We start from the raw sequence: 26,760 nt of genomic DNA on the forward strand, positions 1-26,760 counted from the left end.
TCATCCTCACAGCCACCCTGCTGGTACGTATTATTACCGCAGTTTTCTAATGAGCAAAATCGACGTCACCAGTAGGTGGCAGAGCCAGGTTTTAAAGTCCCAGGCTACCTGACTAAAGTCTGGTCTTATTTCCTCTACTCCACACTGCCTGGGATTAGAGAAATAGAAGCAGAACTTCAGAGTAGTTGTGTCTTGAGTTCTCTTGCTCCATCTACCTTGTTTAGAGGCTTGGCTATCTAATGCCTCTATTGATGCATGAGGCTTACCAAAGTTGTCCTGTAAACGGCCAACTTCTGAATACATTCGGAGGTCAGTTAAGACACCCGTCTATAGAATAATGGAATTAATGAAATGTTACAGGTTTAAACACAGTTTAGGTGGGGATTCACTCCTGGGTTATTTTCCTACAACCTTCATTTTCCAAGAGAAAATGACATCAGAGATTATCTTGATCTTTTATTCTACCTAGAACTAAAGTCTTTTCAAATTTGGCTCTGCATGACTTTTGTCAAGTTCCTTCCTATATTATTCTGATCCTCACATATTCTCAGGTCCTATAATTCTTTTAGAATGTAGGCGAATTCCTTCTGGAGCAGGACCTGTACTTCCCTGGTTAGGGTGTGCAGAGCTCTGACACTGGTTATCAGACTGGAAGCAAAAAAGGGCAATGGAGGAAAACAAGAGTCATCTTGCAATGAATCTATTAATATTTCATTCATGTACAGTCTCCAGGTAAAGGGAGACTGTTTTCTTCAGTCAAGAGGAAATGGACTGCTTCTTCAGGCCAAGAAGATTTAGGGACAATTGGGAGGTCAAGGTTCTGAGGCTCTCATCCACCCAAATATTTCTTGTCCAGGTCTTAAGGTCTCACATTTTTCCTATCTGGAAAAGTCTTTGACCTGTTGAAGCTATGCATTCAATCTCTTTTGCAGCTCTGCCACTCTGGATCCTGAACCTAATTTTCTACAGTGCCTCACTTGCTCTGCAAGAGATCGGAGTCTCCTTTATGGCTGCCAGAGAAGTCCTCTGGCTTCCATAGTGTTCCTACATCGGCAATTAGCTGCTTCAAACTATTGTTTTCTTTTTGCAAGGCTTCCAGTGCTGTCAAAAGCAGCCAGTCTCAGGAGTTTGGAGTTGGTAGATGCAAACTATTACATTTAGAATGGATAAACAACAAGGTCCTACTGTATAGCACAGGGAACTATATCCAATCTCCTGGGATAAACCATAGTGGAAAAGAGTATATATATATAAAAAGAATGTCTCTATGTGTATAACTGAGTCACTTTGCTGTACAGCAGAGACTGGCACAACGTTGTAAATCAACTATACTTCAAAAAAAAAGGAGCCAATCTCTTCCCCAATCCTTATCATTATCATTTCTCCCACGCCAATCAAGTACAGCATCCACTTGGTATCCCAGTGCTTTATCTTCCACCTGCACCTCATCCCACTTAACTACAGATGAAAGCTTTAGTAACTGTGATGCCATGCTACTTCATAGCAGGAATTATTATCCCACTTACTATCAGGAAAACCATTCCTATTGCCTTCAGATAGGTGGGCTATTCAACTCCAAAATCTCATTTTGAGGGTCTGTTCTTAAAGACCACTCCTGGTACCAGTGCTTTTTAATAGAGAGTCCTAAGAAAACAAAACTTGAAGCAGAACATAATGCACTAATGCTTTGTTGATGGGTGAAATTCCAGGGAAGAAAGTGTGAGAGAAAAAGGAAGTGAGGTAGGGAAAAAGTGAAAACAAACATAACGGATGTGTTACCAAGATGGCCAAAGCTTCTGCTTGATCATCCAGGGCGTCTCCAGGAAGTACTTATGAAGCTACTACTTCTCAGAACCGCCCTTCACACAGGAGAAAGAGTGAGCAATGCTGGCTTCTTTCTGTCTCCTGTCTCTCATGGGTTAAGTTTTATCTACTCCCAGACATAACTCCCCTACACTTCTGGATTGTTTTACCCAGCCCTACCCCTCCCCACCCAGGTAGCTTCTTGAGAAGCTAAAGCCTCGGCAGTTCATTCTGGCCAATTTTCAGGTACTTCAGTTCTTCCCACCAGTCAGTACTACCTGTGGAGGACCCTCAGTTTGTGGGGGCCAGATAGTACCAGGAGCTATAACTTCACGACTATAGGCTACCTCATAGTGTTTTTGTGAGGACTCGGTCAAGTAATACCCAGTGCCTGGCATTTAGTATGCACTCAGCAAATGTTAGCTATTATTATTAATAGTAATTAAGTGAAAATTTTGTGTGAGATTGTTATGTGATATGACTGTTATGAGCATCCTCCTTCCCCCTCCCCCCCCCAAGCCTTTGTTAGGCACCATTGGACCCAATCATCACTCTGATACAGAGCCAGACTCATCTGAGTGGTTCAGTAATGCCATAGGCAGTGGTCCACAACAGCGGGGGATAGCCAAGCAGCCAAATGGATTTGCAACAAATTCACAAGAGTGGTGGCCACTGGCCAGGCAGCATACAGCTGTGCGATGGAGCTGAGTATCTTCCCTTTATCAAATATGACTAGTGATACTGCCTTTCATTGTTTAGCCACCTTAAAAAATTCTTTTAAACATTTAACTTGTCTCTGAAATCCACTAAGGAAATAAATTGGTATTGTTTTTTGTTCTATAAATCATAGCCATGTAGCTGAAGGCTAATTTGCCCTTTCACAGAGTCATAGATTTGCTTCTGAAACCATGAACACAGGAGCCCTCAAATGTCAAATACCTGAAGGATAATATTTTCTTTGGGAAATTTCCTACATCATCCTCTGAGTTTGGTTAATCACAAATAAATATCCTTTACTTAATGAATAATTCAAACCTTAGTCTTGTCACCATGGAAAAGAGGGCTCCCTCCTCCATTTTTTCTGTATGAGACACTCAGTGCCACAGACATAATGTGTACTTCCCTTGAGGGAACAACAGCTCTTGACAAGTGGAAATATGATTTCAGCAAAGAAATTGCTGTTCTATGTGTTAAAAATGGCTTCAATATTCTGTTTTGATTCCTGCTTAAAATATACAGAAAGGATTTTTATAGTCAAGGTAAATCTATGTGATAAATGTGATAGACATGAGCCTTGAAACTGAAAAGTGCATTTGGGGTTTTCAAAAAATATGCTTTTCTTTTCTGGATGTAGGAGTTGAGTTTTTAAAAATAAAAACTGGTAAAAGTTATTATCTAATGAAAAATGTAAGCTGTTAACACGGGTGGTTTCTAATAAATTTCCTAAATCATGCTTTTCTTGTTGATGACAAGTGTTTGTCATGAGTATCTGGTACTTGTTTGAAACCCTTTGATGACCTAGTCGCCCCTGTTCCCAGATCTACATCACCTCCATTCCCTGAGAAAAGATTTGGCTCTATCAAGTCTGATCTTTGGTCTTGTGACTTAAACGTGGCATGGGGTTCCTGTTGAAGTGCCTCAGGTCACCCTCAGCAACTACCAGCCAGACCTAACCCAGCCCTTTGCCCCATCCTTCTGAGACTACCTTTGGCCCCAGGGGAGGAGTTGGGACATGCACAGGACATGAAGCCAGGTGCCATCGAAGTTGCAGAGAAATATAAGAAATATTTGGTAGAGTTATGCAGAAAGTATTGAACTTTAAGTTGAAAGATATGAAAAAGAAAGAAAGCCAAGGAATCAAGGAGAGAACATTCCTTAAGCACTTCTGTGTTCCAAGTGCCTTAGAGTTAAAAAATTTAACCTCCACAACAACACTTTAATGAAGCCATTATTATCTTCGTTAGTATAACTGTGAGAATAGAGGCTCTCGGAGGTTAGGTACTTTTTCAAAGTCACTGAGGTGTAGATTTCTTAGGGAAAGTCGGTAGATCTCTGTGGTGATTGTGTACATGGATGGGTAGCATGAGATAGTGGTAAGAAAGAGACTGGATGAACTACTACTCAGCTATAAAAAAAAAAAGAATGAAATTTTGCCATGTGCAACAACATGGCTGGACCTGGAGGGTATCATGCTTAGTGAAATAAGTCAGACACAGAAAGACAAATACTGTATATTATCACTTACATATGGAATCTAAAAAATAAAACAAACTAGTGAATACAACAAGAAGAAAAACACTCACAGATACAGAGAATAAACTAGTAGGGGAGAGAGAGGGGGAGAGGCAAGATAGGGATAGGTGATTAGGAGGTACAAACTACTATGTATAAAGTAAATAAGCTACAAGGATATATTGTACAGCACAAGGAATATAGCCAATATTTTATAATAACTATAAATGGAGTATAAAGTGTAAAAATTTTGAATCACTATGTTGTACACCTGAAACTAATATAATACTGTAAATCAACTATATCTCAATTTTTAAAAAAGAGAAGAAAAAATAAAAGAAAAAGATTGGAAAGCTAGATTTCACCCATATAGTGAAAAGCCTTATTAAACTATATCCTTTTCACTATACCACGCTGGCTTAGGTCCTTGCTAGCTCTGTAACCAAGGGCAGGTGTACTTAAACTCTCTGTGCATGAATTGCCTTGTTTTTAAAACAGAGGGGAGAAAAGTGATGACATCATACATACCACAAACGGTTTTGTTAGTTCCAATGAACTCATGTAAAAAAAAGAAATTCATACATAGAAAAATGCCATACAAACTCAACTCATTTCTCATCATTTCAAGTTGCAAAATTTTACAATCCAGCTGGGAGGACATGACATAAACATAACTTACAGAGAATAACCACAAAAGTGTAACTCAAGGTTTAGCTGTCTTGATATCTCAAAAGTCCTCCCGCCTACTGGAGAATTCCCCATCCTTTACGATTTAATGGAAATGGTCTTGAGCCCTCGTCCTATATAAAATGAGAAAAACCAGCATTGTTCCCAATGTTTCTGAGGTTTCTTGGACACCTTACTTCTCTCCTTATAATTTATGGCTCTATTTTACTCCTGTTGACTGGAGTGCCTACACCATACTATCTGTACTGGATACCACCTGGATTCTTGAATTCATCAAAATACCACTGGCACCAGATCATATAGAGAGCAGACTTTTACTGAAGATTTGAGAGCAAAGTTGGTGGGGTTAAATATTAAGTATCCCTATTCTTAAATGCTCTTTGCCCATTTCTGCCTGAAAAGTCCTTACTGGCCATCTATTCACAAACTAGCCCAGCATCATTTTGTTCTATTTTTTCTTTCTTTCGCCTTCCCATTTTCTACCTGCTACCCATACCCTCCCCAAACCTATTATACATATGTAGCAATAATAACTAATACTGATTAAAAGCTTACTTTGTACCAGGCCGTATGTTCTTTCATATAGCAGACATTTTCTCTCGCTTTGTTTTGCCCCCAGGTGTCTAGGCCAAAATCCTTGGAGTTTCCTCTTTTTTGTTTCTCAACAATATTAAATGCATTTTTTGCTTGCAGGTTTGTTTTGTTTTGCTAGGCACAGTGCTAGCTCCTAGAGCTTTGGTAATAAACAAAACAGACTTGGTTTCTGCCCTCATGGAGCTCCATATTCAAAGACCTGATAAAAGTAACTTGTTAAATAAAGACAATTCTGTCTTTGAGGTACTTGCCAGTTTTTATAACAATCATTTTTCTACTTACTGCAATAGAAGACAACAATAAGACAAACTGCAAAATAAGACAAAAATACAAAAGATGCCACACAGCAGGACATGACTGGCACACAAGTTGTTCAGAAATAATAAATACTTTAGAAGCTGATGAGATCACTTGGGTTAAACTGGTCGGCCTTGAGGCACTGGATTAGAGAAGGAAAGAAGGCAGGGAGGGCTGGGATAGAACGGAGAACAGACATAGTGGTTAAGAGGCTTTTGGAGTTAGACATTCCCTGGGCTCAAATCATGGTTCTGTCACTTACTATGTGACTCTAGGGAGCAACTTAATCTCTCTAAGCCTATCTTTCCTCCTTTGGAAAACTGGGATAATAACAGTACCTTTCTTAAAGGACTGTTGTACAGATTAAATTGGGGCAGGGGACACGCAAATCTCATTAAGCAACGCAAGGAACTTGATAAGTGCCGAGCAAATGTTCATGTATAAAGGAACAAATGCTCTCTATTTAAGATCCTTACACCTTGGGACTTCCCTGGCGGTCCAGCAGTTAAGACTCCATGCTCCTAATGCAGGGGGCCCGGGTTGGATCACTAGTCGGGGAACTAAGACCCTGCATGCCGCACAGCACAGCCCAAAGGGAAAAAAAAATCCGTACACTTTAACTACTTGTGAAAAGAATAGCTTAGGCACACCTTACCATTTACATAATGTACTTTTTTCATATATATTATTAAGTCAAATTTTCTAGCAACTTATAAGGTAGATATAAGGTAGATATAATTATCATCATCTTCATTATTATAATTATCAGCAGAAGTGGAAATTGAGCTTTCGAATTATTAAGAACTTTCATGTGGCTTGAAAGGGACTCAGGACAGGACTTTGAATCCAGATCTTCCGGCTCCTAATCTTTTTATTCCTATCTTGAAAGTCAATTATTCCCGCAGATGGGATAACCTTTTAAATGTCTGACAACCAATAGCTTAGCCAAAGAATTTCACCAAGAGTAGTTCAGGCATCTAAAGGAGAGTCAGAAGTGGGAGTCAAACACAAACTGTTTACATGTACCGATCTAGAAAGATGTCCACACACATAAGCAAAAATTGCAGGTTGTGGAATAATATACACAAAAGAGGCTTTATGGTGTAATGTTTGCAAGAACAGACTGTACCCATTCAGTGATCCAGTCGGCCACTCTCCTTTCTTCATTTCCACAGTCTCCCTTCCGTTAGGGGAAACACTGACTGAAACCGCCCGCCCTGGCCAGGCAAAGACAGTAACAATTTGCATGAGTTATTTTACGACAGGAGATCCTGGTAAGGACCACGGAACTAACAAGCCACCACCAACCAGAAGAATACGGGAAAGGTCAAAAGGAGAGAGGAGACGCCAGTGCACAGGTCCTACCAACCTCCCAGAATCCTCGCCGCAATCCATCTTGGCTGAGCGGTTGTGTGCCACCAGGAAGGACCCTGAGTCAGAATGATTGGCCAGAGACAACCCGGAAACTAATCCCATCACCATAAAGCCCGAGACTGCGAGCCACGTGGCAGAGCAATCCTTCCTGGGTTCCCTTACCCTCCTGCTCTCCACCTGGGTGCCCCTTCCCAATAAAGTCTCCCGCTTTGTCAGCACGTGTGTCTCCTCCGACAATTCATTTCCGAGTGTTAGACAAGAGCCCACTCTCGGGCCCTGGAAGGGGTCCTCCTTCCTGCAACATTTCCCACTACTGCTCCCACATCCCAACACAGCCCCCTTCCTCGTCCTCCAGTCTTTTCTCTTGGCCACTCTTCCTCAGGCTCCTCTCTTCTCTCTGCCTAAGACTCCTTTATCAGGGATGGAAACAGGGAGACTTGTTTGTGGAAGTCAAGTGCTTGCGCCATGGAGTCTCCAAGAACTGGGAATCTGCATGTTTGCCCCGCCCCCAGGACGGAGCCCGAGGGCCATTGGTCCCCGTCTTGCGCCTCCCCTCCGGGTTGACCAGGCACTTCGAACTCTACACGGGCCCGCCCAGCCCAGCCCAGCCCAGCCCAGCCCAGCCCAGCCCAGCCCAGCCTAGCCCAGCCCAGCCTAACCCACTTCCACCCGGGTCTCTGCTGTGCTCACCTGCGAGTGCCTCTTGGCCCCAGGAGGCAGCATTATGTTTGCCCATATCACGCTCAGCTTTCCCTGTTCGTTCCTCCCGCTTGTGAGGCTGTTCTGCTGGTGATGGTGTTGTCACGCTTCCGGCTGTTACAGGGCGGCCCTCTAAGTGTGAGAGTTTGACCAGATTTACTTGAAATAGGAGACAGAGTTAGAAAGCCTGCCCATTCCCCTGAAAGGAGATAAGAAGATCCCTCCGCCCCATACCCTTCCTCGTGTGAACTAAATTTCATACATAACTCAATAAATTGATGGTTATGAACTCAGCTCCTTAAATGGTAATAATAGTAGCTAACCCTTACATTGGGCTTACAGTGAGCGGACACTCTTGATCCCTTTACAACCTCACAACCGTTAACTATAAGGTAGGTCCCATTAACCCCATTTTACAGACAAGGATGCCAAGGCACAGAGACGTTAAGGAACTTGCCCAAGATCCTCTGGGATAAGTGGCAGAGCTCAAAGCAGAACCCAAGTAATCTGGCCTACTGTCCAGTACCACCAACCACTGCATTCAGCTGCCTCTCAAGAAAGAAACTAGGCTGGGGTAAAAATCAGCGTGCAGGACAAGAAGCATGCTTCTTTATTGAGGCTTCGTTTTCTTTTACCTCAAGTTTGGAAAATAAGGGAGAGAAGTTGGGACAGGAGACTGGAAGGAAGACCAAGAGGTTCTTTTTTTTATAAAGTTATTTATTTATTTATTTATTTATTTATTTTATTTTTTTATACAGCAGGTTCTTATTAGTTATCCATAAGATAACTATACGGATAGTCAATCCCAATCTCCCAATTCATCATACCACCACCCCCTCGCCACTTAAAGTTATATATTTATTTATTTAATAAACTTTAATAAAGTTTATAAACTTTATTTAAAGGTATTTATTTATTTATTAAAGTATAAAGATATTTATTTATTTATCTTTGGCTGCGTTGGGTCTTCATTGCTGTGCACGGCTTTCTCTAGTTGTGGCGAGCAGGGGCTCCTCTTCTCTGTGGTGTGTGGGCTTATTGCAGTGGCTTCTCTTGTTGCAGAGCACGGGCTCTAGGTGCACAGGCTTCAGTAGTTGTGGCACATGGGCTTCAGTAGTTGTGGCTCACGGGCTCTAGAGCGCAGGCTCAGTAGTTGTGGCGCACGGGCTTGGTTGCTCTGCGGCATGTGGGATTTTCCCGGACCAGTGATCAAACCCGTGTCCCCTGCATTGGCAGGCAGATTCTTAACCACTGTGCCACCAGGGAAGCCCAGACCAAGAGGTTCTGAGCTCAGATAATTGTGAAATGGAAGAAGGTAGATTAGTTAAGGGAACATACAAATAGTCTATATACATAAAATTATACATATATATATTTATATATATAAATTTTACATATATATAAAATTTACTGAGGTGAAATTCACATAACATAAAACTAACCATTTGAAAGTGAACAAATCAGTGACATTTAGTACATTCACAATGTTGTGTAACCACCATTTCTATCTAGTTCCAAAACATTTCCATCATCCCACAGTAAAACTGCATACTCATTAAGTAGTAATTCCCTATTCCCCCTCCCCCCTACCCTTGGCAACCACCAATCTGTATTCTGTCTCTATGGATTTATCTATGCTGAATATTTCATATAAAGGGAATCACACAAAATAGAATCATACAATAATAAGCCTTTGTGTCTGGCTTTTTGACTTAGCGTAATGTTTTCTAGGTTCTTCTGTGTAGGATATATCAGTACTTCATGCTTTTTATGGCTGAATAGAATTCCACTGTATGTACATAACACAGTTTGTTTATCCGTTCAGCCGTTGATGAACATTTGGACTGTTTCCACCTTCTGACTACCGTGAATAGTGCTGCCATGGTCATGCATGTACATGTACTTGTTGGCGTACCTGTTTTCAGTTCTTTTGGGTATACCAAGGAATAGAACTGTGGGGTCAGGGGGTAATTTTAACTTTTTGAGGAACTCCTACATCCTTTTGAAACTCTTCCTTAAGGCTATATTATTAATACTATAAATAATATTAGATATAAGAAATATGTTAAATATTTTCAATCAGAGCATCTCAGCCTTAGCACCGCTGACATTTGGGGCCAGAGAATTCTCTGTTGTGGAGGCTAACTCGTGCATTGTAGAATGTTTAGCAGCAGTTCTGGCCTCTACTCCGTCGAAGATGTCAGTAGCATTCCCCCAGTTGTGACAACTAATTATATCTCAAGACATTGCCAAATGTCCTCTGGGAGGAAAAACTGTCCCCCCTCCCTGCCGAGAATCACTTTTTTGAGAGTCATTGTAAACTTGAAGCAAATATGGCACTAAAGCAGAATACTAAAATGAAGTAAGGGCCTCTAAGAAATGGATATTCCTTATAAGTTTGCATATAGGAAAAACTGTTTACTGTGTAATGATGTTAAAGAGTTTTCAGGTTTATGAATGTGTGGCAACAAGAAAAATCTCATCATGAAATATTCATGGAACTTTCATATGTACCTTTAGTACCATAAACCCAGCTCATCCACAGAACTCCAAGAAATACAGCTTTTCACCTCAGTACACATTACATACCAAATCACATTTATAGCACACCCACATCACATAATTTTTTTAAACTTTTATCAATTATATATTTTATCCAAGTGTTTAAATTGTCCAAATGCCCATTGTGATACATTGTTCTGATACAAAAAGAAAAATGAAATGAAACCCAATAAGCTATAAGTAAAGGGCATTAAACTTCAACTTTCATTCTCAAATGGGTACCTCTAACAGCATCCTTCCCAAAGTATTCAGATAACATCCAAGGTCTACTTCAGGGCAACTCCAGCCAATATAAAGTGAAGCATTTGTCAATTATATGTTAATTATATATTACAATAACTTTTATAGTAATGATTCCACATACAGAGTCATGAAACACTTTTTTTCTTTGTACTTATTTATTTACTTATTTATTTATTATTATTATTTTTTTAACATCTTTATTGGAGTATAATTGCTTTACAATGGTGTGTTAGTTTCTGCTTTATAACAAAGTGAATCAGTTATACATATACATATGTCCCCATACCTCTTCCCTCTTGCATCTCCCTCCCTCCCACCCTCCCTATCCCACCCCTCTAGGTGGTCACAAAGCACTGAGCTGATCTCCCTGTGCTATGTGGCTGCTTCCCACTAGCTATCTATTTTACGTTTGGTAGTGTATATATGTCCATGCCACTCTCTCACTTTGTCCCAGCTTACCATTCCCCCTCCCCGTATCCTCAAGTCCATTCTCTAGTAGGTCTGCATCTTTATTCCTGTCTTGCCCTTAGGTTCTTCATGACCATTTTTTTTTAGATTCCATACATATGTGTTAGCATACGGTATTTGTTTTTCTCTTTCTGACTTACTTCATTCTGTATGACAGTCTCTAGGTCCATCCACCTCACTACAAATAACTCAGTTTCATTCCTTTTTATGGCTGAGTAATATTCCATTGTATATATGTGCCACATCTTCTTTATCCATTCATCTGTTGATGGACACTTAGGTTGCTTCCATGTCCTGGCTATTATAAATAGAGCTGCAATGAACATTTTGGCACATGACTCTTTTTGAATTACAGTTTTCTCAGGGTATATGCCCAGTAGTGGGATTGCTGGGGCGTATGGTAGTTCTATTTTTAGTTTTTTAAGGAACGTCCATACTGTTCTCCATAGTGGCTGTATCAATTTACATTCCCACCAACAGTGCAAGAAGGTTCCCTTTTCTCCACACCCTCTCCAGCATTTATTGTTTCTAGATTTTTTGATGATGGCCATTCTGACCGGTATGCGATGATATCTCATTGTAGTTTTGATTTGCATTTCTCTAATGATTAATGATGTTGAGCATTCTTTCATGTGTCTGTTGGCAATCTGTATATCTTCTTTGGAGAAATGTCTATTTAGGTCTTCTGCCCATTTTTGGATTGGGTTGTTTGTTTTTTTCATACTGAGCTGCATGAGCTGCTTATAAATTTTGGAGATTAATCCTTTGTCAGTTGCTTCATTTGCAAATATTTTCTCCCATTCTGAGGGTTGTCTTTTCGTCTTGTTTATGGTTTCCTTTGCTGTGCAAAAGCTTTGAAGTTTCATTAGGTCCCATTTGTTTATTTTTGTTTTTATTTCCATTTCTCTAGGAGGTGGGTCAAAAAGCATCTTGCTGTGATTTATGTCATAGAGTGTTCTGCCTATGTTTTCCTCTAAGAGTTTGATGGTGTCTGGCCTTACATTTAGGTCTTTAATCCATTTTGAGTTTATTTTTGTGTATGGTGTTAGGGAGTGTTCTAATTTCATTCTTTTACATGTAGCTGTCCAGTTTTCCCAGCACCACTTATTGAAGAGGCTGTCTTTTCTCCACTGTATATTCTTGCCTCCTTTATCAAAGATGAGGTGACCATACGTGCATGGGTTTATCTCTGGGCTTTCTATCCTGCTCCATTGATCTATATTTCTGTTTCTGTGCTAGTACCATACTGTCTTGATTACTGTAGCTTTGTAGTATAGTCTGAAGTCAGGGAGCCTGATTCCTCCAGCTCCGTTTTTCTTTCTCAAGATTGCTTTGGCTATTCGGGGTCTTTTGTGTTTCCATACAAATTGTGAAATTTTTTGTTCTAGTTCTGTGAAAAACGCCAGTGGTAGTTTGATAGGGATTGCATTGAATCTGTAGATTGCTCTGGGTAGTAGAGTCATTTTCACAATGTTGATTCTTCCAATCCAAGAACATGGTATATCTCTCCATCTATTTGTATCATCTTTAACTTCTGTCATCAGTGTCTTATGATTTTCTTCATACAGGTCTTTTGTCTCCTTAGGTAGATTTATTCCTAGATATTTTATTCTTTTTGTTGCAATGGTAAATGAGAGTGTTTCCTTAATTTCACTTTCAGATTTTTCATCATTAGTGTATAGGAATGCAAGAGATTTCTGTGCATTAATTTTGTATCTTGCTACTTTACCAAATTCATTGATTAGCTCTAGTAGCTTTCTGGTAGCATCTTTAGGACAGAGTCATGAAACACTTTTTACATCTTCCAAGAACTTCCACACACTGCTTTGATTATTATAATCTTGAAGTGAACAGGGCAAACATCATTCTTCCCAGTTTATGATAAGAAAACTGGTACAAGATTTTGAATAACTTGCCTGCATACGTCTTCTTTCAGTAAGGGGCAGAGAGGAATGACACTCATCAAACTCCAAGGCAGACGGTGCCTGCCTCCCATATTTGTTCTACCAGAACATATATAGAAGAGTTCTGGCACACATCACATAATTTTTAAGATGGCAACTAGAAACAAGGTTTGCAAGACATTTTTTGACATGGTAATATTTATCATTTCAACTCTAAGCTCAGACAGAGCCCATAAGGAATTTCTTATTTGGTTCAGCCAAATAATGGAAAAACGAGCGCTAATTTTCATTACTGACATACAGTGAACCACAATGAATATTTTACATTTACTATTAAAGATCAAGGTGAGTTAGCTGTAGAATGAGAACTCTGAGTACGAAAATAACTTTGCCATCAAAAAGCCATCCAGATCAGGACTGTTATGGAAATGGACCAGCTTTAGGCACAGACAGCATTGGTGTAGAGGTCACAGCATTTAGCAAGGGCTATGGCACTGAACTCTTTATCTTCCCAGGGACCAGGAAAAGAAGGAGGGTTGGTGCCATTCAGAGAGGTACTGAAATGAAAAGCCAGAGAGATACATAGTGGGTCAGATAAAACAATGCAACAAGATGTATCAATACGTTCTACCAAGCAGGTGAAAACAAAAACAGAAACTTATTAATGAATCCAATCACAATGACCAAATATTGGGCTGGCCAAAATGTTCATTCGGTTTTTTCCATAAGATGGCTCTAGTAGCATTTAGTTGTCTTTAACTTCATTCGAAACAATTGTATTAGATTGTATTGTGAAAGCTGTCATATCAGCATGCAATTAAAAAAAAGAACTTATCAAAATTGGTGAATTTTTGTGTAGCCATTTTAATATTGAAGATGGAAGAAAAAAGCAACATTTCAGCATATTATGCTTTATTATTTCAAGAAAGGTAAATGCAACTGAAATGCAAAAAAAACCGATTTGTGCAGTGTATGGAGAAGGTGCTGTGACTGATCAAACGTGTCAAAGTGGTTTGCGAAGTTCCATGCTGGAGATTTCTCGCTGGACGATGTGCCACCATTGGGTAGACCAGTTGAAGTTGATAGTGATGAAATCGAGATATTGAGAACAATCAACATTATACCACGCGGGAGATAGCTGACATACTCAAAATATCCAAATCAAGCGTTGAAAATCATTTGCCCCAGCTTGGTTACCAGCAAGAAATCCTATACAATGTGTCTGCTTCTCTGTCCAGTTCATAACCATAGTCCTTTGGGGAATTTCCTGTCCAAACATCACTGAAGCAAGATTTATGCCTTGTAATAATTTAGAATTGAATTTATTCTAAATAGTGAGATGGTACTCCAAAGCCACTTTCCTCTTGAGAAAGGAAAACAGCTCAGGCTTGGTGTGTATGTATATATGTATGTGTGTTTCAGTTTTATGGAGGTATAACTGACAAATAAAATTGTAATATATAGAGAGTGTACAACGTGATGATTTGACATATGCATATACTGTGAAAGGATTCCCAACATTGAGTTAACACATCCATCACCTCACATATTTACTTTTTTTTTTTTTGGTGAGAACACTTAAGTTCTATTCTCTTAGCAAATCTCAATTATATAATACAGTATTATCAACTATAGCCACCATGTTATACATTAGGTCCTCAAACCTACTGATCTTATATCTGAAAGTTTGTACTATTATACCAGCTTCTCCCTATTCCCCTATGCCCCAGCCCTAGGCAACCACCATTCTATGAGTTCTTTTTTGTTTTTTTGTTTTTTTTGGATTCTGCATATAAGTGAGACCATGCAGTATTTGCCTTTGTCTGGCTTATTTCACTTAGTGTAATTGTTCATCCACATTGTTGCAAATAGCAGGATTTCCTTCTTTTGTAAGGATGACTAACATTCCATTGTATACATACACAACATTTTCTTTATCCATTCATCTGCTAGTGGACACATAGGTTGTTTGCATACCATGGCTACTGTTAATAATGCTGCAGTGAACATGGGAGTACAGATAGTGACTTTATTTCCTTTGGATATATACCCAGAAGTAAGATTCCTGGATCATATGGTAGTAGTTCTATTTTTAATTTCTTCAGGAACCTCCATAGTGACTGTACGATTTTCCATTTCCCCTAAGAGTGTATAAAGGTTTCCTTTTCTGCACATTGTTGCCAGCATTTGCTATCACTTGTCTTTTTTATGACAGCCATCCTAACAGGTGTAAGGTGATATCTCATTGAGGTTTTTATTTGTATTTCCTTGCTAGTTAGTGATATTGAGCACCTTTTCATGTACCTGTTGGCCATTTGGTTGAGTTCTTTGGAAAAATGTCTATTCAAACCCTCTGCTCATTTTTAAATTGGATTACTTGGATTTTTTGCTATTGAGCTGCATAAGTTCCTTGTATATTTTGGATATTAATTCCTTACTGGATATATGGTTTGCAAATATTTTCTCCCATTCTGTAGGTTGACTTTTCATTTTGTTGATGGTTTCTTTTGCTGTGCAGAAGCTTTTTAGTTTGATGAAGTCCCAATTGTTTTTTGTTGCTTGCTTTTTAAAATTTTTATTATTTTTTGGCTGTGTTTGTTCGTTGCTGTGCGCAGGCTTTCTCTAGCTGCAGCAAGCAGGGGCTACTCTTTGTTGTGGCACAGGGGTTTCTCACTGCGGTGGCTTCTCCTGCCACGGAGCACGGGCTCTAGGCACGCGGGCTTCAGTAGTTGCGACTTGTGGGCTCAGTAGTTGCGGTTCGAGGGCTCTAGAGTGCAGGCTCAGTAGTTGTGGCTCACAGGCTTAGTTGCTCCACAGCATGTGGGATCTTCCTGGACCAGGGATCGAACCCATGTCCCCTGCATTGGCAGGAGGATTCTTAATGACTGTGCCACCAGAGAAGTCCCCCAATTGTTTATTTTTGTTTTTGTTGCCTTTGCTTTTGGTTTCAAGTCCAAAAAATCGTTGCCAAGACCAATGTCAAGGAGCTTACTCCCTACATTTTCTTCAAGGATTTTCAAGGTTTCAGGTCTTATGTTAAAGGCTTAAATCCGTTTTGAGTTGATTTTTGTATATGGTGTAAGACAGGAGTCCAGTTTCATTCTCCTACAGGTGGATATACAGTTTTGCTAACACCATTTATTGAAAAGACTACCCTTTCCCCCATTGTATATTCTTGGCTCCTTTGTTGAAAACATGGGTTTATTTCTGGGCTCTCTATTCTGTTTGATTGATCTGTGTGTTTATTTTTAAGTCAGTACCATACTGTTTTGATTACTACAGCTTTGTAATATAGTTTAAAATCAAGAAGTGTGATGCCTTTAGCTTTGTTCTTCTTTCTCGAGATTGCTTTAGCTATTCGGGGTCTTTTGTGGTTCCATATGAATTTTAGAATTGTTTTTTCTATTTCTATGAAAAATGCCATTGGAATTTTAATAGGGATTGCATTGAATCTGTAGATCACCTTAGTTAGTATGAACACTTTAATAATATTCATTCTTCTAATCCATAAACATGGAGTATATTTCCATTTATTTATCCCTTCCATTTTTTCATCAATTTTTTTATAGTTTTCAGTGTACAGATCTTTCCTCTCCTTGATTACATTTATTCCTAAGTATTTTATTCTTTTTGATGCTACTGTAAATGGGATTGTTTCATTAATTTCTCTTTCCAATAGTTCATTGTTATTGTATAGAAACACAAATGATTTTTGTATGTTTATTTTGTATCCTGCAACTTACTGAATTTATCAGTGCTAACAGTTTTTTGGTGGAGCCTTTAGGATTTTCTATGTATAAGATCATGTCATCTGCAGACAGAGACAGTTTTACTTCTTTTCTGATTTGGGTGCCTTTTATTTCTTTTTCTTGACTAATTGCTCTGGCTATTATTTCCGATACTATGTTGATTAAAAGTGGTGAGTGTGGTAATTCTTGTCTTATTCCTGATCTTAGAGGAAAAGTGTTCAACTTTTCACGATTCAGTATGATGTTAGCTGTGGGCTTGTCATATATGGCCTTTATTATGTTGAGATACATTCCTTCTACATCCAATTTGTTGAGAGTTTTATCATGTAAGGATGTTGAATTTTGTCAAATGCTTTTTCTGCATCTATTGAAATGATTATATGTTTTTTATCTTTCATTTTGTTACAGTGGTATATCACATTTATCGATTTGTGTATGTTGAGCCATCCTTGCATCCCAGGAATAAATCTCACTTGATCATGGTGTATGACCTTTTTAATGTACTGTTGAATTTGGTTTGCTAATTTTTGTTGAGGATTTTTGCATCTATGTTCATCAGGAATACTGGCCTGTAATTTTTTCTTATAGTGTCCCTGTCTGGCTTTGGCAACAGGTAATTCTGGCCTCATAAAATGAATTTGGAAGTGTTCACTCCTTTTATGTTTTTTTGAAAAGTTTGAGAAGATTGGTATTAATTATTCTTTAACTGTTTGGAAGAATTCACGAGTGAACCTGTCTAGTCCTGGGCTTTTTTGTTGGGAGGTTTTTGATTACTGATTCAATCTCCTTACTAGTAATCATTCTGTTCAGATTTTCTATTTCTTCATGATTCAGTCTTAGTCAGTTGTATATTTCTAGGAATTTATCCATTTCTTCTATGTTATCTAATTTGTTGGGATATAATTTTCCATAGTAGTTTCTCAAAATCCTTAGTATTTCTGTGTTATTAATTGTAATACCTCCTTTTTCATTTCTGACTTTGAGTCTTCTCTCTCTTTTTCTTAGCTTAGCTAAACATATGTCTATTTTGTCTGTCTTTTAAGACAAATGGCTTAGTTTCATTGAACTTTTCTGTTGTCTTTTTTTGTCTCTATTTCATTAGTTTCTGCTCTGATCTTTGTTATTTCCCTTCTTCTATAACTTTGGACTTAGTTTGTTTTTCTTTTTCTTGAGGTGTTAAATTAGATTTTTTGAGATCTTTCTTTTTTTCTTAACATAGGTGTTTATCACTATAAACTCCCCTCTTTGAACTGCTTTTGCTGCATCTCATAAGTTTTGGTATATTGTGTTTCCATTTTCATTTGTCTCAAGATATTTTTTCAAGTTTTCCCCCCCAGTTTTATTGAGATATTATTGACATATAACATTCTATAAGGTGTGCAATATAATGATTTGATATAGGTATATATTGTGAGATGATTACCACAATAAGTTTAGTTAATATCTATCAACTCACACAGTTACAGATTTTTCCTTGTGGTGAGTAAAGATATTTTATTTCTCTTTTGATTTCATTTTTGACCCATTGTTCAGGAGCATGTTGTTTAATGTCCACATATATGTGAATTTACCAGGTTTTTTCTTGTTACTCATTTCTAGTTTCATACTATTGTGGTCAGAAAAGACATTTGATATAATTTCAGTCTTCTTAAATATATTAAGACTTGCTTTGTAGCCTAACATATAATCTATCAGATAATTTCCATGTGTACTTGAGAAGAATGTGTATTCTGCTGTTGTTGGATGGACTGTTCTGTAAATGTTGTCAGGTCCATCTGGTCTAACATGTAGTTTAAGTCCAATGTTTCCTTGTTGATTTTCTGCCTGGATGATCTATCTGTTGTTGAAAGTGGAATGCTGAAGTCCTCTACTATTATTGTATTGTTGTTTCTTCAGATCTGTTAATATTTGCTTTATATATTTAGGTGCTCCATGTTGGGTGCATAAAAATTTACAGTTGTTACATCCTCTTGATGAATTGACCCCTTTATCACTATATAATGACCTTCTTTGTTTCTTGTTACTGTTTTGGCTTAAAGTCTATTTTGTCTGATAGAAGTATAGCTACCTCTGCTTGTCTGAAAAACTCTCTCTCCTTCAATTCTGAAGGACAACTTTGCCAGGTAAAGCATTACCAAGCATTGGTTGGTAGTTTTTTTCTTTTTAATATATCATCCCACTTTTTTTCTGGACTGCAAGGTTTCTGCAGAAAAATCTGCTGATAGTCTTATGGGAGCTCCCTTGTATATAACAAGTTGCTTTTCTCTTGCTGCCTTTATCTATGCTTTCTTTGTCTTAGTTTTGACAGTTTAATTATAATGTGTCTCAGTGTGGGTCTCTTTAGTGTCCCAAAGAGGAGAATTGCAGCCAGCACCTAGATGCAGGCTGATTAGAAGCTGGACCCTCAGGCACCAGCTGGAAAGTATGCAGTCAAACCCCTTCCAGGGAAAGAGTGGGAGATGGACATTTTTGACTGCTTCCTCTACACTGAGCCTTGTGGGGCAGGCAGGGGGTGGTGGGGAGGTAGGCACAGTACAGTCTTAAAAACTGGGGCACTAGATGTTCAGTCTAAATCCTTCACTGCTTAGGGATAAGCTTAGAGTTGGGAGTTCCCTTCCATTATATGGTGCTGTGCCAGGGGTGGGTTTTATGATGAGACTGTTTCTCAGCCTTTCCTACCCAATTCAATGTGGGTATTTTCTCAGTTGTAGGAGTCATTCAGCTAGTTTCTGGATTTTGCTTAGAGGGAATTACTCCATGTGTAGCTGTACATTTGGTGCATCCATAGGAAGAGGGAAATTTAAGCCTCTTTTGTTGTTATCTTGGTCTGGAGTCACTCCAAATATATTTAGCATGAATGAATTGGACAAAAACATTATTCCTTTCAGATTCTAGATACTAATGATGCTTAGTATGTGACTTTAGGCAAAAAGTCAGTTTCCGTTTTGAAGGCAGAAATGACCAGGAAAGAGTATTCTACTAATTTTTTAGTGAAGTTCAGTGATATAAAGACAACTCATCATTAAACACAAATTAGCAATTTTCACTTCACTCATTTACTTTAGACTATGCTTACAATGACATCCACTGAACTTCCCCAAGAACATAGGAGTCATAACTATGCCAGACCAATGATCTATCCAGTTTATAATTCATCTTTAATAGTACAGCAAAAGGATTATTTTTTCAGAGGATGTTGGTTGCTTTCTCCGGTGAAAACCTCCAAACACAGGAGGGTAATGTCTGTTAACTTGCCATAGTAACCTGTTAAGGAGCTGGTACCCAAACATCTACCTATATACTGAACAGATCATTTACTTAATGATAACTTCCAAATCTATCTCCAGTTCTTTTTTCTCTCCTGAACTTCAGACCCAAGTTGGTTTGTGAGTTGCTTAACATGATGGTCCCACAGGTACCTCTAAGTCAACATATCCACCTGAATTAAGCCATAATCTCTCCCCTTTACTCTCATTCCTGGAACTAGTCCTCTTCCTGTCAGTGAATGAATGGCATCCCTCAGACCCACTTGCCCAAGCCGGAAAGGGTATAGTCATCCTTATCCTGCCCTTCACTTCAATAACCAATCCTATTGATTCTCCTTGTTCTAGTGCATCTTCATTCTCACAACTACTTAGTATCAGCTCTCATCATCTCTTACTTGGGAGTATTACAGCAATGTGTTTATTGATCTCCCTGACATCCAAATGGCTACCAGCATGATCTTTTGAAAAAACATACCAGTGTTAAGAATTCTATAAGTCAAAGTCTAAATTCCTTATCATTTCATACAAGGCCTTATAAGATCTTTCAGCCTCATCTCTCAGAACTCTCTTCATTCACCCATATATCACTACTAATACACACATCTTTTGCTTTTGAAGCACCAAACATTCTAGTTCCTCAAATCTTTCATTTTGTGTGTCCTGTAAATAGTTCTTTCAGCTTAATGATATACTCTCTTTTTTTTCAACTGACTTCTTTCAGTATTTTTTCTTTATCTTTGATTTTCTATAATTTCAAAATATGCTTAAGTATAGTCTTCTTGGCATTTATGCTGCTCGGTGTTCTCTGAGCTTCCTGGATCTGTGGTTTGGTGTCTGACACTAATTTGGAGAAATTCTCAGTCATAATTGTTTCAAATATTTCTTCTGTTCTTCTCTTGGTATTCACATTATGTGTATGTTACATCTTTTGTATTTGTCCCACAATCCTTGGATGCTCCATTCTGGTTTTTTTTTTTTTTTCAGTCTTTGTTCTCTTTCCTTTTCAGTTTTGAAGACTTCTATTGATATATCTTCAAGCTAGGAGTTCTTTCCTCAGATGTGTTTAGTCTACTAGTAAGCCATCAAAGACATTCTTTATTTCTGTTACAGTGTTTTTTGATCTGTAGCATTTCTTTTTGGTTCTTTCTTGGGATTCCTATATCTCTGTACTTCCACTGCCCATCTGTTCTTGCTTGCTGTCTACTTTATCCATTAGAGCCCTTAGCACATAAATCATAGTTGCTTGAAATTCCCACTCTGATAAATCGAAATCTCTGCCATGTCTGGTTTTGATGCTTGCTCTATCTCCTCAAATTGTGTTTTTTGCCTTTTAGCAGGCCTTGCACTTTCTTCTTGATAACTGGACATGATGTACCCAAAAAAGGAACTGCTGTAAATAGGCCTTAGTAATGTGGTGGTGAGGTGTGGGGGAGGGGAAGCATTCTGTAGTCCTATGATTAGGTCTCAGGCTTTTAGCGAGCCTGTGCCTCTGCACTGTGAACTTCACAAGTGTTTCTCAGTTTTTCCCCCCCCTTTAAGGGGGATAGGATGGCTAGAGTGAGCTTTAGTTGGGTATTTCCCTTCTTCCAGGTCAGGTAGGCTCTGATAATACCCCAGCTGGTTAGGCTCTGGTTAACTAGTTTCTCCTGAGAGCAGGCCTTGTTTAAAAAAACAGAGTGCTCTGGTGTATTTCAAAATGGCTCCTTTTCCCCTCCCCCTGCCAGAAGAATGAGGGGGTTTTTGTCTGATATTTACTGTGAGAATTTGGTCTAGCTCCCGGAGGTAAAACTCCCCAAAGTGTAGGGTTGCCCCCTATAACTGGGTCCCCCCAGAGTTTTTAACATCCAGACCTGTCCTCACTGAGGCTCCAGCAATTAGTTTCAGGTTTTCCTGCCCCAGCACAGGATTCTGTGGCAGTTTCCGCTCATGAGTCTGCTCCAGTAAGCTATGTGTTTGCCTGTCTGTCTCTCCAGTCTTCAGGTCAGCAGTTTGCCCTGTGTCTCTTACAGATCCAAGAAGAGTTATTGATTTTTCAGACTGTTCAGTTTTTTTTTCTTGTTGTTAGGATGGAGTGGTGACTTCTGAGCTCCTTACATGCAGAATCAGAAAACTATTCTAATAATATCCCAGAAATTGGTAAACAAGTTCATTTTTACACTATCCGAATGCATCATGATTTCATCAATTTAACTTTTTCCACTCTCAGTCTTCATTTCTGTCTGAAGAAGGCTGTAAGTTTTTAGCCACTTAGGACCATTGCCACGTCTTCACCTACAACTTATCTATGTTCCAATTACAATAAATACATCACTTCTGATCAGGGAAACCACCCTCCCTTACTTCCCCTCACCCTCCACTTCTCAGTGCCCCATCAATACAGGTAAAATCTGTCACTTGTCCATGCTAGAGCTGATAGTGAGTATGCATCTAATAAGAGAAAAAAACAGAGATCTAGACCACCACAAATACCTGTCTCCCTTCTTATATGCTCTATTCAGCATCCATGTGATTACCCTCAAGACTGTACTTCTCCCCACTCCCAGAAGATTCCTGAGTGGAGGAGAGCACAAAGGAGGAGGGGGCAGGGATCCCAGCGCTCACTCACCTCCGAAAGAGCTCTCTGCAGCACACATAGGTCTCATAGGTTCGATTGGTGAAACTTGTGTTTAGGAAGGAGACACAGTCAGTTTCAGCTCCCCTAGGGACATACAGGATTCCTGGGTAAAGGAGACAGAGATGCTAAGGGGAAGATTTTACACATGTTCCTTAAGGCTCTTAATTCTTTGGGTATAAATTGAGAACACTGTAGATTTGGTGCCTTTTCAATGCATATGTGAGATGGAGAGTTAAAACAATATTCTGAGACTAAGCTGAGACACTTACCTGCCACACAGGCGCTGATAAGGGATACACAGGCCCCTGTGAAGAGGGCACTGACCACAACCTTGGACAAGTCACTCTTCCGGTGGGGTACCATTGATGCTGCGGACAACACAACAAAATAATTCAATCTCTTCCCCACGAGGCAATTAGGCATACCCCATAAAACCCCATTAGAAGAATGCTGAGGATCAAAATGCAGCAGATGAATAGCATTCTTACCACCAACCACCAGAGGCTGGACAGTGGTACCCTAAGAAGTGTGTATATTCATTAGTCCTAAGGGGTCACTAACTTAGACATTCCCCAGGTCAAGGATTGTGTGAAGGATTGTGTGAAGTGTGTGAACCACTAACTATTTAGTGGTTCTGTGAACATTCCCAAGATATATCTGAATTAAGCAAAGCCCTGGGTTGCTCCAGACAGGTGCAAATGCCTTGGGTGTTCACTAATTGAAATCTGCATTCTTTTTTTTTTTTTAATTATTTATTTATTTTATTTATGGCTGTGTTGGGTCTTCGTTTCTCTGCGAGGGCTTTCTCTAGTTGTGGCAAGCGGGGGCCACTCTTCATCGCGGTGCGCGGGCCTCTCACTATCGCGGCCTCTCTTGTTGCGGAGCACAGGCTCCAGACGCGCAGGCTCAGTAATTGTGGCTCACGGGCCCAGTTGCTCTGCGGCATGTGGGATCTTCCCAGACCAGGGCTCGAACCCGTGTCCCCTGCATTGGCAGACAGATTCTTAACCACTGCGCCACCAGGGAAGCCCCGAAATCTGCATTCTTAACCTGGACAGAATTAGATGTGCTATTTTGTGCCAGAGAAATAAGGAGGGCAACATTCACCTAAGTCTTAGTCACATGATGCATATCCCACTACTGGATGACAAGCTCACAATCAGATTGTAATCAGGCATCAGAATTAGAATACAGGGACTTCCCTGGTGGCGCAGTGGTTAAGAATCGGCCTGCCAATGCAGGGGACACAGGTTCGAGCCCTGGTCTGGGAAGATCCCACATGTCGCGGAGCAACTAAGCCTGTGCACCACAACTACTGAACCTGCGCTCTAGAGCCTGCGAGCCACAACTACTGAAGCCCGGGTGCCTACAGCCCATGCTCCGCAACAAAGAGAAGCCACCAAAAGGAGAAGCCCGCGCACCACAGCGAAGAGTAGCCCCCGCTCACTGCAACTAGAGAAAGCCCGTGCGCGGCAACAAAGACCCAACACAGCCAAAAATAAATATTTTTTTAAAAAGAATTAGAATACAGATAAGTGTTTAACAGAAGGGGAAAAGATAAACTGAAAGGAACTTGTTTCACCTTTAAATTGTTCGATCAGCTACCAAGTAAATCAACTTAATGATTCTAGCCCAGAATATGAGTGCCATAAAAAATGGACACACTGAGCTGTATTTTTCTTACACTTTATTTCTCACTTGGATCTTCCAAACTCTTGGAATCCCCTGCCTTCAAGGACAATTCCATTTTCCTCATATTATTTCCTCCAGCCATCACCATTCAGCAAGATTTTCAGCAATCTAATTGTATCTATGTATGCTTCACATACTCACTCCTCCCACACCTGGTGACTTGTAGCTTTTAATCCAACACTTCACACCACTTGCTCTAATTATCTATCTGCCTTATGTGTCTGCTGCTTTTATTTGTCCTTTGATTCCTTGTGCAATGCCTAATTCTGTGAAGTCAACTGGTGAGCAGCATAATTTCAGAAAATACCTTCACTACTGAATAAAAAACAAAATACCTTTACTTATATACGCACTATGTCCATTTAATGGCAAAATAAAAATAATATCATTATAGTCTTCCTCATAGGGAAAATAAAAATAAAATTGGTCTTTTGGGCCTCCATTTGAAAGGGAAAAAAATGACAGAAGTTGAGATTGCAAACCCAGCCTGGGCTTCATGCATAGCCAGGTAGCATGATTACCTTAACTCCAAATTAACTGCCACCTGAGAGGCCCATTTCACATCAGCTTCTCTATCTGGTCTCAACTCATACTGAAGCACCAGGACTGCCCACTACAGATGCTGGGAACTGGCTGGCATATTGGGTAGCTGGGAAAATGAATTAACTCACTCAAGCCTCCCAGTGTGATTCCTATGGAACTAAGATTGGCAAATCCACAGAGTGAAAATGTTGTAATGATTTCAGCTCTCACCTAGGGAAAACAAAAATAAATTAGTAAACTCAGTCCTATGTGTGCAGTCGTATAATCATGATAGACGTTCCAGAGTACTTAGAACCCCCAATCTTGTGTGTGCTACTCTAAGGAATATGGAAAGGATGCTCAGAAAATAATTGCTTCATGAGTTATTATAGGGATAATGATATGGAACCACCATGGCCTCTTTACCCAATGCTCTTCTTGTTGAAGCCTATGAATTAGAAGAAGGCCTAGGAATGAGGATGATTGAGAGAAAAGAGATAGAGGGAGAGAAAAAAGGAGCTCAGTTTATAGCAATATAAACTTATAAATGAAGAAGGAGACCTTAGACTATCAGCAATAGTATCCTCCTTGGACTGCCCCAACTGTAAAGGCTCAGTAATTACATTCTAGAGAGAAGTTGGGTCAGAGTGTAGGGGACTAGCACACAGACCTCAGGGCAGCTCAGGCACCGAAGCTAAGCATACTGTTACTCTTGCTTTGTGGTCAGGCCTGGGACCCTGGAAAGGGATCTGTGCGTGTTAAACTTTAGTGTAACACTTTTTGTCTGCCTGGACTGTTTATGCTTTTCTAGATTGTCACTTACAGAAATCCACTGTTTCTCGCCTCCAATCCACTCTTCCACTCCAGAGAGACGTTTGTTTTTGTACTGAGACAGTTGCTGATAGGCCACAAACTCATTCGTGAAGAACTTGATCCCCACCATCTCAGCCACCATCGGACAGTCTGCCCACTCGACACCCATCATGAAAACCACGGGCCTTAGGATATAGGAGCAGATGACCTGGGTGAGAGAAAGAGACAGTCAGGAGACAAAGACTTCTCTGGAGCCTTGACTCAGTCTCCTCCACCCTTCTCCTCTCCACGCTCCCTCAGTGCACTGTGGGTCAGGAGGACATGCACAATTCAAGGACTACTTAAACACACCCTAGAGGGACAGCCCAACAAATGGAATCCTTAAAAAAAAAAAAAAAAAAAAAAAAAAAAAAAAAAAAAAAAAAAAAAAAAAAAAAATGGAATCCTTTACCTGAAAAGTGAGCCCCTGTATGTCTACCAGTTCCCCTAGCCAGGAGAGGGCAGCGTTGATGAAGGCCAACACGGCCAAAAAGGCAATCAGGTTGGCTGCTACGTTAGCAGCAAGGCCTATGGCATCTGTGGCTCCATTGCTGGCAGCTTCCAGAACACTCTTCTCCTTCCTGTGGTTATTGGGCATAGGGGAAGAATACGGTGTATAGAGTAATCTCGGCTCCTCAGAGAAGAGCTGTCCCAGTGTCCCAGCAGTGCAGGAGTGCAACAGGAGAGTGCAAGAACAGCTTGAGAGGTGATGGGGGTTCCTAGTGACCCTTTTTGTGGAAATTACACTGAAGCAGTATCAGATTTAATCACCATGAAATGGTACTGACACAAAGGACAGAGGATAATGGCATGCAGAAGAGAGAGGCAGGTGGGAGGGTTAAACAAAAGAAAAAAATCAACATGATTAGCTAAAGGCAGAGGTAGACAAGAGGGGATATGGAATCATATTATTCCTTCTCCAGGAGACTTGAAGCCTCTGCCACCATAGCACCACTCTTGAATCTGCACCTGACCTCACCATCTCCCAAATTATATGCCTCATTGGACTCACCCACAGGGCAATTTTACCCCCTCTTTATTCTTGAACTTGGACTCCTCCACTTCTGGATATACCAGCTTTGACAAAGCAAGAGCAGAAGGGGCAGCCATCACAGAGGCAGAAATCAAGGATGACGCGTCAATCTGTAAGGCCAGACTTAGGAATGAGCATCTACAGAACCCAGACTTGGGCTCACCCAGGA

The 26,760-nt window shown here is 39.9% G+C and overlaps 1 protein-coding gene across 5 annotated transcripts in view; it reads right to left on the bottom strand.

Annotated features, from left to right (window-relative positions):
- Positions 1-8,543: 8,543 nt before the first annotated feature.
- Positions 8,544-26,760, bottom strand: part of SLC28A2 (solute carrier family 28 member 2) — an 85,882-nt gene continuing 67,665 nt past the window's right edge. For 4 of the 5 annotated variants that reach the window (XM_061182184.1, XM_061182182.1, XM_061182181.1 and 1 more), the window contains 7 exons: positions 26,571-26,701; positions 25,971-26,139; positions 25,530-25,727; positions 24,856-24,937; positions 22,762-22,860; positions 22,484-22,595; positions 13,302-13,420 (listed from right to left, as the gene is read on the bottom strand). In XM_061182184.1, the coding sequence (XP_061038167.1) occupies positions 13,303-13,420; positions 22,484-22,595; positions 22,762-22,860; positions 24,856-24,937; positions 25,530-25,727; positions 25,971-26,139; positions 26,571-26,701 (909 nt within the window). In that variant the 3' untranslated portion in view covers position 13,302. Of the gene's footprint in view, positions 8,971-13,301; positions 13,421-22,483; positions 22,596-22,761; positions 22,861-24,855; positions 24,938-25,529; positions 25,728-25,970; positions 26,140-26,570; positions 26,702-26,760 lie in introns of those variants that run through there. The other variant, XM_061182183.1, reaches the window with a different exon arrangement.

The sequence above is a fragment of the Eubalaena glacialis genome, chromosome 2 (genome assembly GCF_028564815.1).
Source record: "Eubalaena glacialis isolate mEubGla1 chromosome 2, mEubGla1.1.hap2.+ XY, whole genome shotgun sequence".
Classification (NCBI taxonomy): Eukaryota; Metazoa; Chordata; class Mammalia; order Artiodactyla; family Balaenidae; genus Eubalaena; species Eubalaena glacialis.